General features: G+C 47.2%; 2 protein-coding genes across 3 annotated transcripts in view; one reads left to right on the top strand and one right to left on the bottom strand.

The window, feature by feature from the left end:
- The window catches only part of LXN (latexin), a 12,874-nt gene extending 2,820 nt beyond the window's left edge, over window positions 1–10,054 (bottom strand). The window contains exons 1-5 of one of the 2 annotated variants that reach the window (XM_015419477.1): window positions 9,569–10,054; window positions 8,392–8,454; window positions 5,652–5,832; window positions 4,851–4,987; window positions 2,018–2,080 (exon numbers count right to left, since the gene is read on the bottom strand). In XM_015419477.1, coding sequence (XP_015274963.1) covers window positions 2,018–2,080; window positions 4,851–4,987; window positions 5,652–5,832; window positions 8,392–8,454; window positions 9,569–9,943 — 819 coding nt within the window. In that variant the 5' untranslated portion in view covers window positions 9,944–10,054. The remainder of the gene's footprint in view (window positions 1–2,017; window positions 2,081–4,850; window positions 4,988–5,651; window positions 5,833–8,391; window positions 8,455–9,568) is intronic. The other variant, XM_015419478.1, reaches the window with a different exon arrangement.
- GFM1 (G elongation factor, mitochondrial 1) overlaps window positions 1–12,005 on the top strand; it is a 62,691-nt gene that overhangs the window by 35,892 nt on the left and 14,794 nt on the right. The gene's annotated exons all lie outside the window — the stretch shown is intronic.

Raw genomic sequence — 12,005 nt, 5'->3', positions numbered from 1 at the left:
CCACCCCCACCCACTCCAGGGCCGACATCCGGCCGCAGGGTCCGTTTCCCTCCACCCAACCCCACTCACTCCAGGGCCGGCGACTGGAGGTGCAAGCCTCCGGCTGCCGGGTCCGTTTCCACCCCCCCCACTCCAGGACCGGAGACCGGAGGCAGAAGCCTCCGGTCGCCCACTCCCTTCCCCTCCCCCACCACCCACTCCCAACAGGCACTGAGGGGAATGTAGGGTTGCCAGCTCTAAGGAGGGAAATACCTGGAGGTTTGGGGGGTGGATTCTGTAGAGGGCAGCATTGGGCGGGGGGGGGCGGAAGGACTCAGCAGGTATAATGTCATAGGGTCTACCCTCCAAAGCATCCATTTTCTCCAGGGGAACTGATCTCTGTCATCTGGAGATCAATTGTAGCAGTGGGAGATCTCCAGGTCCCACCTGGAGATTGGCAACCCTAGGGGGAAGTCAGCTGCACAGCAGGGGGTTGAAGAGAATGGTTTGATGGCTGCTGGGCCAAGATTGGCAACAATAGTTTCCCAGGAGCCCCATCGTAAATGCACCAAACAATTCCTCAAGATTTTCCAAAACACTACTCTGTTTTGGGCTCCTGGGGAACTTTGAAGTAGCACCAAAGCTTTAAGATCTCTCCAGCTGTCACCTGGAGACTGGCAACAGCTTGTCTGGAGTGTGGGCAGTATGGCATTGTATCTGTCTGAGGTCCCCCTCTTCCTCCTCCTCCTCAGATCCCACCCTCAGCAGGCTTCATCCCTAAAATATCCTGGAAGTTTCCAACCTGGAGTTGGCAACCATCAGCCAACCTTTATCTGCCTCTCTGTCTTTACAAAAAAAAACCCCACACACACAGCCTCTGCCTAGGGAGCAGCTGACATCATTCTCCTCTCCCAACTGAAAATTCCAACTGCCTTGGGGGCGGGTGAGTTTGAGGTGTGGAATGGAGTGTAGTCCAATCAGCTTCCATATGTAAATGACCTTGGAACACTGGCCGGGACTGCACAAAGCAGCTAATGAACCCAGCCAAGTTTTTTCAGCCTAACACTAAAGGGGCCAATTTTAGAATTCTGGCACCCAAAACTCTTTTATAATAAGGGAGAGATACCCGCCTCCCCCCCACCCCCAATGGCTCATATAGTTATTCTCTCTCCCTTTTTATCCTTGCAACAACCCCAAAAAGTAGATGAGGGTAAGACCATTTGAGTGTCCTGAGGTCACTGAGCAAGGTGCTTGAGATTCTACTCTGACACTCTAAGCACGACACCACACTGGCTTTCAGGATGTGCATTCCCGGCCAGGAAGAACCAACACACTGAATTGAACCTGGAAACAAAGTGGTACCTCGTGCAAAAAAACTTGCACTAATGGCTCCACAATGACTCTAGTGTCATATATGTCATATAAATAATGTCCCCCAAAGCAGCTGGACACTGTGACTCTGCATAAACTGTGCGCTTGCATAATTTTTGCATTTTAAAAACTTTTGCATAATTGGGTCCTCTTTTTTTTAAGGCTAAGAGCTTGAAAATTGTAAAAGAGCTATGTATAGCGCTGAAGCCCTGTCCCCAACCACTGGAAACCATGGTCAACCCACTCCTCTTGCTTTTGAGATTTCTGCAGTCATCCCCGAGTTTCTCAAAGCATGTGCAGAGCCCTCCACGAGGGCTAGAAACTTGCCTATTTAAAAAAAACAACACCAACCACCATGAAAATAGATTCTAGGGAAGCCGAATTCTATGCCCTGCATGCAGAGCTGATGCCTTACTATGAACTCTGCGCCCCCTCCGCCCCCCCCCCCGGATCCCGGCAGCTGGATCCCATCCTCTGCTGTTCAGCAGCAGCAAACTGAGCGCCAGGCTCTCAGGACATCTGTGTGGCTCTGGAAGCGGCTTCAGCTCAGGACCCCTGGCAGCTCCTTCCTGCCTCAAGTCCTGTTGTGGGATTCGCCCATGCTAGAGTGATTTTTTTTCCACAAGCGGGACTCTTCCCGTTTTTCTTTTACAATAATGGTACTTACCTGGGAGACAATGTCATGGATTAAAGCCACGTAGGAAAATTCAAGGTAATCGTCGTTCCTTTTCTGAAACCAGCAGCAGAGGAGAAAATTTACACTCTAGGTTCATTATATACAGTTGTCAGTCAGGTGTATCTAATTACTGTGAAGCGTCTTATATCAGCATGAAATGTTGAAGAGCTAGGTGAACACAAGAGACCACCTCCCCCACCCCTGCTGGAGTGTCTTTTATTTTTAGCTGCAGAATAACATACGAGAGGCAGAACCCTGAGTTCAAAAGACTCTCCAGTTGCTCAGACGGCCACTTTCAATTGACAAAAAAGTGCCCATACTTTTTGAAGAGAAAAGACTGTTGTTTCCATGAACAGTTTAATAACTTGAGTCACTGTGCCTTGTGTCATGTTAAATTGCTATGGGCACACCTTCCTTAGTCTGTGCTTTTCTGGGTGGGTGGGTGTGATTGGAATATAAAAGAAAGCAGGCCACATGGAACAGATAGATGTTACATATTTCAGGTAGTGATGTGGATTTCCAGAAAAATGTGATTTGGAAAAATCCCCCCCTTCCAATCCCAGTGCCTTAAAGAGCGTCTGATTCAGCATGTTTGTTTTCACCTATTTTTAGTAAACAACTTTAAAAGGTCCCCATAGCAACAAATAGTTCAACAAATGCTTGATGGGGGGAAAAATTAACCAGGTGTAGTTTAAATGTTACATTTTAAAAATTAACACTTAGAATAACACTTGTAACAATTTAAAGGCAACATGGCATGTATTTCCCTTATTTTTTCAATTTTTAGCACACCCAAGAACTATGCATTATATGCCATGGCTGTGTTTGTCTGCTCGTCTGCTTCAGTGGAATCTAACACATTTCACAGTGGTCACTGGGGCGCCTCCACTATTATTTTTTGCATTCCTGATTGGTCCCAGATCACTGGTGAGACAATGTCCTTTTTACCATGTGAGAAGAGACATAATAATTTTTTTTAGTTTGGCTATGCAGGTCAAATAAAAACAAATCAGTTGAATTTTTTTAAAAAAAATTGAACTACTATATGCATCCTTCCTCTTTTATATCCTTATCCTATACATCCTTCCTCCTTTACCCTCCCCCCCCAAAAAAAAATTAATTACAATTTTGAAACTGGCAAGCTTGCCTGGCAACTGGATTGGCACTGGCATCCATTAATTGTTGTCAATTTTGTGAAACAATCTTCCACAGAAAAAGAAAGCACCCAAACATTTTCCGCCCCACATCTGATGTCCAGCAACTCTGTAAGAATATCTGATGGCAAAATCCAGTATATTAAATAGCAAGCAGATTTGACCAGGTGTATAAAACTCAAAAATAAATTGAGGGAATACCCTGCACTACAAAAACAGTGGTGGGGAGGATGACATTAGCAATATTTGGTGATGTGAAATTCAAGGAACAATGGGATATTACCATCTGGAGACACTCAGCCCATACACCAGTTTTCTTGCTCACGTGTGCATTTGTATATACACAAAGACACACACTCCATTTGATGAAAACGTAAAGCTTTATACTGTGTGTGCTTGTTTTCACAGCATCTCTGTAGCCACCCGAGATGTTTACACAGCAGCTCCTCAGCTACCCAGTCTGTTCTACAAAAGACTTTGTTGTAATCAGGTGACCATGGAGCCTTTGCATAAACAAAGTAATGCTCCATTCAGTTCCTAATTTCTTCTCATGGGGAAGGGAGAATGCACCTGGGAGTTACTGAGACTCCTTTGTGGAATAAAGCATCTTAGTAAACCCATTTTAGGTCTTGCTGGTGTAAAAGAACAGCTCATAAGAGAGCCCTTCCACGTCAAAGAAAAAGCACAGAAAAGGGCAACCAATATGATTGGTGCAGAGTCCCAAACTCTTCAGTTAAGAAAAGCAATTGGGGTGTGTGTGTGTGACAGAGGTCTATACAATTATGCAGGGGGTGGACAAAGTGTATAAAGAGTTTTGTCCCCTTCTCCCCAAATACTAGAACTTGAAGGCATCCAACGAAGCTGATGGGCAGACAAAAGGAAAATACTATTTTATGCAATGAGTGATTAAAATGTGGAATTCACGGCCAGAAGATTCAGTGATGGCCACAGGCACCGATGGCTTTAAAAGGGGACTAGATAGACAGATTCATGAAGGATAGGTCTATCAGTGGCTACTAGCCATGGTGACTAAAGAACCTTCCACATTCAGAGACACAAAGCCTCTGAATGCTAGAGCCAGGAGGCAACAGCAAGGGAAGGCCTCCGCCTCTGTGCCCTGTTGTTGGCCCTCCAGAGGAACTGGCTGGGCACTGTGTGCACCAGGGTGCTGGAATAGATGGACCACTGGTGTGATCCAGCAGGGCTCTTCTTAGGTTCTAGTGGAATAACATAATTCAAGAAGGCAAACACAAAAAACACGGGAAAGGGGTTTGGATTAGTCTGCTCCACTCCTGGCAGTTGGAGGCCTTCTTAGGCAAGTAAATGTCCTACTTGGTGCCTCACAGAAAGGAATGGCCTTGTATTCACTGCCTTCTAATATGCGTTTTTTCTTTTTTTTGGCAACCAGTGGTAGCTAGTAAGAGGGATAGTGGGAGAGCATACTGTAGATATGACTCAGAATGGCACCACGCAGGTTGAGTTTTTTGGGAGTTTTGCCATGGAAGTAGAAAACAACCTTTTTTTGGGGGGGGGGAATCCTGACTTGGTTTTCCTTCTCAATGTGAACAATCCCCCCCACACACACACACACATATCCAACGTGCTAGAATTTCACAACCTTGTCACAACCTAGAATTGTCAGCCCCTCAGTCTTTGCTGTGTTAACTCACCACTTGCTTGACGCTTTCAACTTGTACCATGTTGTAATAGGTGTCTTCAGTCGAATTCTGCCATATTACATATCCACAGGCTACTCGGGCTAGGTTCCGCACAGGCTCCAATTCAGCAGTTATATTCCCATGACTGTCTAGCAACAGAAACAAACAAAACAGCCTGTCTTGAACTGGAAGGGAAGCCTTGATCTATTTATCAACTTCAAAAAAATAAACCCAGCCCTCCCTTTTATTGTAGATAACTTCTATGATATTGGCTATCAGTCCTAGGCACCATCCATACATTTGCATGGTGTACTCACCCCTCCCTGAAATGGACAATAATGCTACTATAGACCTCTATCACAAAGCTGAAGGCAGGAAGAAAAGCGGGAGACCCAACATGAGTTGGATCGCATCAGTCAATAAAGCCCTGGCCCTCAGTCTGCAAGAACTGAGAACAGCTGTTAACGATGGGACGTTTTGGAGACATTGATCCATAGGGTTGAAGTGGAGACTGCCAACAATCCCGATCTCACCTGTCCCTCCAGGACTTTGTAACCAGTCTGTCCCCTCCCCAGAGGGCTGATTGGTCCAGGTAGAACTGGACAGGGGGAGCCAACCTTGCTGCATCAGCTGATAGCCATCCAGCCAGAGGGGCAGAGCTTGGGGACCTATAGGTTTCCTCACTCTGGTTTAAAGGAAAGCTGCCAACTAATGTTCACAAGGCAGTGGTAAATTTCAAAACTTCATCAACTTGGTTCAGTTCAATACTTAAAAGCCCACTCAAAAAGTGAAGTTTTTTTCTTTTCTTTTAACCTGGAATATTTTGTGCCTCTAGTAATTCTGACAGATTTTTGATTCTGTTGTAGAATTCATTATCCACTTGCTCTGTATTCTTCCCGAACTCTCCTTCCACTGTGTAATGGACTTCTGGAGCAACATGCTGGTCACCGTGATGATAAAGGATCTCAGCTGTGCAGTTCACGGGGCTGTCCTGCTGCAGAAAAACGTGCATGAGTTTAAAGTTTTCAGTAGAAGCCACATGCTAGCATGTTTGTTTCTTTTTTAAAGAGAGGTTCTTTTCAACATGAGCTAACCTGTACTGTACAGGACTAAGTCCTTGTTTTGAACACTATATATCGTAACTGCTCTCTGGTCCAAGAGAATGTGACAAGCATTCCTCTTCCCATTCTATTCAATTGTTCTGATAACAGATATTATAGAATGTGATCAGATAGGGCAGCACTCTTCTGTTGTTGTGGAATCGTGCTGTGATAGGTGGTCTGACTGGCAGACTAGCCTCCTCCTTAAACATAGAAGCACAGAACTGGAAGGGACCTCAAGGGTTGTCTAGTCCAACCCCTGCACAAAGCAGGAAATTCACAACTACTCCCCCCCCACTTCCCTAATGACCCCTGCTCTATTTCCAGAGAAGTGCCAGTCTTAAAAGACAGCAGGGGTATTTTCATAGTACCATAGCCTTCATTTCCATACCTTAGCAAAAACTGGGTTTGTGTGAATCGCACCCTTACCTTTAAAGGTAAAGGTTTCCCTTGCTCGAAAGCCAGTCGAGTCCGACTCTAGGGTTGCGGTGCTCATCTCCGTTTCAAAGCCGAAGAGCCAGCGCTGTCCGAAGACATTTCCGTGGTCATGTGGCCGGCATGACTAAACAACAAGGCGCACGGAACGCTGTTACCTTCCCACCGAAGTGGTACCTATTTATCTACTTGCAATTTCTTGCTTTCGAACTGCTAGGTTGGCAGGAGCTGGAACTAGAGATGGGAGCTCACTCCATCATGCGGCACCCGGGTCTCGAACTGCTGAACTACTGACCTTCCACAGCCTGCAGTTCAGCGTCTTAACCACTTGAGCCACCGCAGCTCCTACCCTTACCTTTACTTAGACATAAACACTTTATTCCACCGTTGCCTCAAGCAGTAGGCATGAAATCTCTGCTGCTTCAGAGGGCAAGACTAGATCTAATGGCCTTGAAGGATCGCAGAAGTTGATTTCATGTGAACATTTGGAGAAACTCCCTAATGCGAAGAACAGTATGGTAATGGAACTTGTTCCCTGTTATTTTGGGTCAGGGTCCTCTCTTGCTGGGAGGCTTTCCAAAGCAAGGGCTGGATGACCAGCTGTCAGGAATGTTCTAGTTTGGGTTTCCTGCACTGAACAGGGAGTTGGACTAAATGGCTTATAAGGACCCTTCTAGCCCTCTGATTGGTGTCTTCGGGTAAATGCATTTAGGAGCTGTGTGGAAGTCCCTTATTTTTAAGAGCAGCATTCCTCATTGTCAATGATAGAATGTTTCAGACTTAATATACGTTAAGCCTATTTCTTTTAAACATTTTTTTATGTTTAAAAGAAATAGGCTTAACGTATATTAAGTCTGAAACATTCTATCATTGACAATGAGGAATGCTGCTCTTAAAAATAAGGGACTTCCACACAGCTCCTAAATGCATTTACTAGGAAATGTGCTGCTTGATTTCTTTAATGACTGTAAGTATGAACTGGCTCCATTCAGCATAATTGGCTTTGAGTTGAGAGGATATGACAGATATCTGTAGGACTTCTGCAGAGATAAATCACCAGTGATACCCAGTCAGCTGGTTCACACCAAAATCAGCACTGTTATCCAACAAAGCTTTAACTTCCGTGTAACAACTTGATATTCCACTGGGTTATATCCCTGCGTGGACTGCCTGCCTCAATCCCTTTAACTGTATCAAGAAATGCTCAGACCGTACTTGCATTCTGGCACCTCTAGGTCACAACAACTGCTGGCGGGAAAGTCTGATGCCGCTGAGGGGGATGGTTTGCTTTTACTTACCAGTGTGAAATCATCCTTAGTAGGCTGTTAAAAGCCATGGGCTTTTGGCAGACCCAACCAGGGCCATCCACACTAGTTGCGGAGGCCACCAAGCTTTTGGGATGGGCTAACCTTGCCATGCTGATCCGCCTTCCTGTACGTTTTAGGCTGGGTTGTGGTAATGCGCTCTTGGAGGGGCTGCCCTTAAAGACAGTACGAAAACTTCTACTAGTCCAAAATGCCACCCCTTGGTCATTAATAGGGATATGAGCCGTTGCCATCATATTCCACCGCTCTCAAAACAGTTTAATGGGATTCAGAGTTGCTAGTCTTCTCCTTTAAAGCCCTTCCTAGCCTCGCACCTCATATCTGAAGGACTGCCTCTCCTTGCGTAAGCGTGTGTACTAACTGCTTTCCTCAGGGCCAAAAGACCGGTTAACTCTGCCTTCCTTGAAAGCGGCCTATCTGGTAGAATGAAGTTCCTGCTGGCAATCTGTAGGATCACATGACTGCTGGTCTTGTATGAGAAAAAGCTGGCTATACATGTTGTATACATTCATTTAGGATCAGAGTGCCAGAAAGATATTTTTATTCAAAGCCAAGACTGTATGTTTTGCGCTTCCTTGGTGCAGACATTTGCTTATTTTAGGAATGGCTTCCTCATGCCTAAACACGCCTGCTATAGGAAATGGCTCACCCTAAAGAAGCCCTATCAACATAAACCAAAGAAATGCCACTTACTTTGGGGAGGACTTCTGCTATTGAAAACTTAAGGCGGTATTTATGCCCAACGCCTGCAATGTCCTGGGGGAGAAAAAGAGTATGTCACGTGTCTTCCGTTGTGAGGACTCCAAATGCTGAACGCAGAGCTACTGATTAGTCTCGAAAAACAGTTAATCTGGAACACACAGAAGGCACACAGGAAGACAACGGAGTGTGTGTCTTCAGCCAAATTTAAGAACAGTCAAGCCCCATTTCACTTCGCTGAGTGAGGCACGGGCATTCTCCTCTCCCAGTGAAGTCAGCAGAATATTAAATGCTAGCTTTGGCCAGCCAGTACCCAGTGTTTGTAACCACTGATCTGTTGTGTTTCAGTACCCTGTAACTTTGTACCACTTCTGGCCACTTCTTCCTGTGCTTTAGGGAGGACCTGGCCCAGGATCAAAGACAACCTGTTGAGGAGGCAGTGGGGAGCCTTTATTTCTATCGCAAATAATTCTACACTTCTGCCCCAAACACATTCCGGGCATTTTCAGTATTGGTTGGAGTGGGGTGGGGAAAGCTGACTTCTGTGCCTCCTCCCGCAGTCGCTGAGAGCAAAAGGGACGCTGCTACACCATTTGATATGTTTTTCTTTTCTCCTTCCTTGTAAACGGGGCCAATCACATCCTCCTAGAGCCGCTGCATTGCCCACTGGGCTTATTTCAGCTCATCGGGGGAGAGGGCGGGAAAGAGAGAGGCCAGCCCTGGAAGACTGAACCGTCCTGCAGGTGGATGGCAAAGGGTGTGCCATGCTCTGTTGACCCAAGGGACAAGCCGTGCAGTCCCCCATTCAAGAGTCACTTCAGCCTGCGCCCAGTGGAGTGCACTATCTGCTACCTTTGGTCAGGGCTGTGTGTTCAGGAACCATCAGGCTGGGGGTGCTCAGCAAACTCAGGGGGGGGGGTTGATGGAGGGGCGTGCATGGCTCTGTCTTTCGCCCAGTGATGAAAAATGGTGGTGGGGGAAGGTTGCTTAGAAAAGTCAGCTTCATATCGTGAATGGGAGAAGAGCCAGGGGAGGAGGAAGTGTTTCGGTTTTTTAGTAGAAGCGCCAGCGCGCCCCCCCTCCCCCCCGAGGACGAAGCGGCCTTCGGGAGCGTGTAACACCCCTGCCCTGGAAGTGGATTGAGAACCCCCGGGGGCAGGTGCTGGCTCACCTCTCGGCTGGCCTGGCTGACTTGCCGCACCTCGAAGATCGTGTGGGGCCCGCCGTGCTGGTAGTTGATGTAGTTGCCCACCACGCCGCTGGCTCGGGTGGCCGGATAATGGGTCGGCGGGATCTCCATGGGGGCGGCGCGCTTTGCCTGCTGCTGCTCTGCGAGGAGGCCGCGGCTGCGGGGGTGGCCCCTCCCTGGCCAAGCAGAAAGGTCGGCCGGGCTGGGCTGGGCTTGGGCGGTGGGAGGAGGAGGAGGCGCGGCGGCGAGGGTCTCCGCTGGGGGTGCCGCCTGGAGAGTGGCAGGGAGCGCCAGCAAGAGCAGGGGGAGAAGAGCGGGCGGGGCGGAGCCGCGCCACATCTGCCCGGAGGGCCGCATCTGGAGCGGGCGGCGCAGGGCACGCCTGCGGCTTTCCTTCGCCGTTGCAGAGAAGCAGGGAAGGAGAGATTTGGAAATGGCCTCCGCGCCAAAAATAATGGACTTAACAAACCCGCCCTAGGCTTGTTGACTTGGGATCGAAGCCCACTGAGTTCGTAGGGGTTTACTCCCACGTAAATGTGCGCAGGGTTTCGGCCAGAGGGCTTTGGCCCCGCGGGAAACGCCCAGCCCTTCAGCATGTGTACTTGGAAGGAAGCCACACAGCCGACGGTAGTTGTGCTTCAGCCCGAAGCCGCAGACTTGTTGCTCGGAAGTCAGTCCCGTTGAACTTGGTGGACCTCCCGACCCCAGTTTTAGGAGACAGTCGCAACGTGATTTCATTTGGGGAGAGCGTTTGTTGTCATCAGCAACTGGATGAAGGAAAGATATATGGGGCACGCACTCCCCCGCAATGCTGCTTGTTTTATTTATTTAATTCATACCCTGCCTTCCTCTCTAGTGGAAGACTTACACCACTCTTCTCCTCTCCATTTTATCCTCACAACAGCCCTGTGAGGTAGGTTCGGTTGAGAGCACATGGCTGGCCCAAAGTGACCCATCCAGCTTCCCTGGTGCAAGTCGGGATTCGGAGGTCTCCCAGATACTTGTCTGATGCTCTTAACAGCTATGCTCAAACATCACCACCCTGCACTTCATTCTGAACTCTCCCTGGAAACTAAAAGGACTAAACTAAAGCTATTGTTTTTGTTGTTGTTGTTCAGTCCCACAGTCGAGTCCCAAAACTTTATCACCCATGGACCACATCATGCCAGGCCTTCCTGTCTTCCGCCGTCCTCTGAAGTTTGCTCAATTTCATGTTCGTTGCATCTATGACACTGTCTAACCATCTCATCCTTTGCCATCCCGTCTTCTTTGACCTTCAGTCTTTCCCAGCATCAGGGTCTTCTCCAGGGAGTGCTCCCTTCTCATTTGGTGGCCAAATTATCTGAGCTTCAGCTTCAGTATCTGGCCTTCCAGGGAACAGTCAGGGTTGATTTCTTTTAGGATTGACTGATTTGATCTTCTTGCAGTCCAAGGGACTCTCAAGAGTCTTCTCCAGCACCATAATTTGAAAGCATCTATTCTTCGGCGCTTGGCCTTCCTTATGGTCCAGCTCTCGCAGCCATACATGACTACCGACCATACAGACTTTTGTTGGCAGGTACTTTTTATTACGCTGTCTAGGTTTGCCAGCACTTTCCTCCCAAGGAGCAGGCATCTTTTCATTTCATGGCTGCAGTTCTTTGTACTTTGGTCAAAAGCAAGGAGAAATGTTTATTCTCTTTTAAGCACTGGTCTTCTGGATGGGTGGGTGTCTTTTTGGAGGGAGGGGTGTGTTGCATATGTTTCCTGTGCCATGAGAGGGGAAAAATTGGTAGTTTCCCTGTTAAAGACAGATAAGGGTGGACATCAAAGGTATAATGCATATATTATTAATGCCTATGTTAGACTTAGGGGCTGAGGTGGTAGTCCTGTTTCTGTTACATCCTGTAAGTAAATGTGTACCTGGATACACACATTGTATCAACCACACCTTCAGCGGTACATAAATAGACTGTAATGTGAGACTTACATAACATATATAAAGAAACATCGAGCATACACTTATACAGATTGTGCATACCTTAAGTGTAACTTGTGAACAGGATACAAGAGAGCATGGTTTATGCCAACATGGCAAATGACGTGTGTTTAATCATCATAGGTATTATGGCCCAGTAATTATATACCAAGGTTGGTTTAACTAAGGTATTATTTATTTATTTATTTATTTCATTTATATCCCGCCCTCCCCGGAGGCTCAGGGCGGCTAACAACATGTAGTTGATAAAACAATAAAACAGTAAAAACGATATAAATATTAAAATTACATCATAATTTATAACCAATCTAAAGGTTGGGCCTGATGGGACAAGAGCATTAGAAGAGCCGTAGTCTGTTTAGGCTGGAATCCTCTTTCTCCAGGGGCCCCAGAAGTCTCCCCCCTCCCATTTGTTTCTGCCAGCAGCTGGTATGTTGCCTC

This window comes from Gekko japonicus, unplaced genomic scaffold (genome assembly GCF_001447785.1).
Source record: "Gekko japonicus isolate JY-2015 unplaced genomic scaffold, Gekko_japonicus_V1.1 scaffold636, whole genome shotgun sequence".
Taxonomy (NCBI): domain Eukaryota; kingdom Metazoa; phylum Chordata; class Lepidosauria; order Squamata; family Gekkonidae; genus Gekko; species Gekko japonicus.
This window is presented reverse-complemented; position numbering and strand designations above follow the sequence as displayed.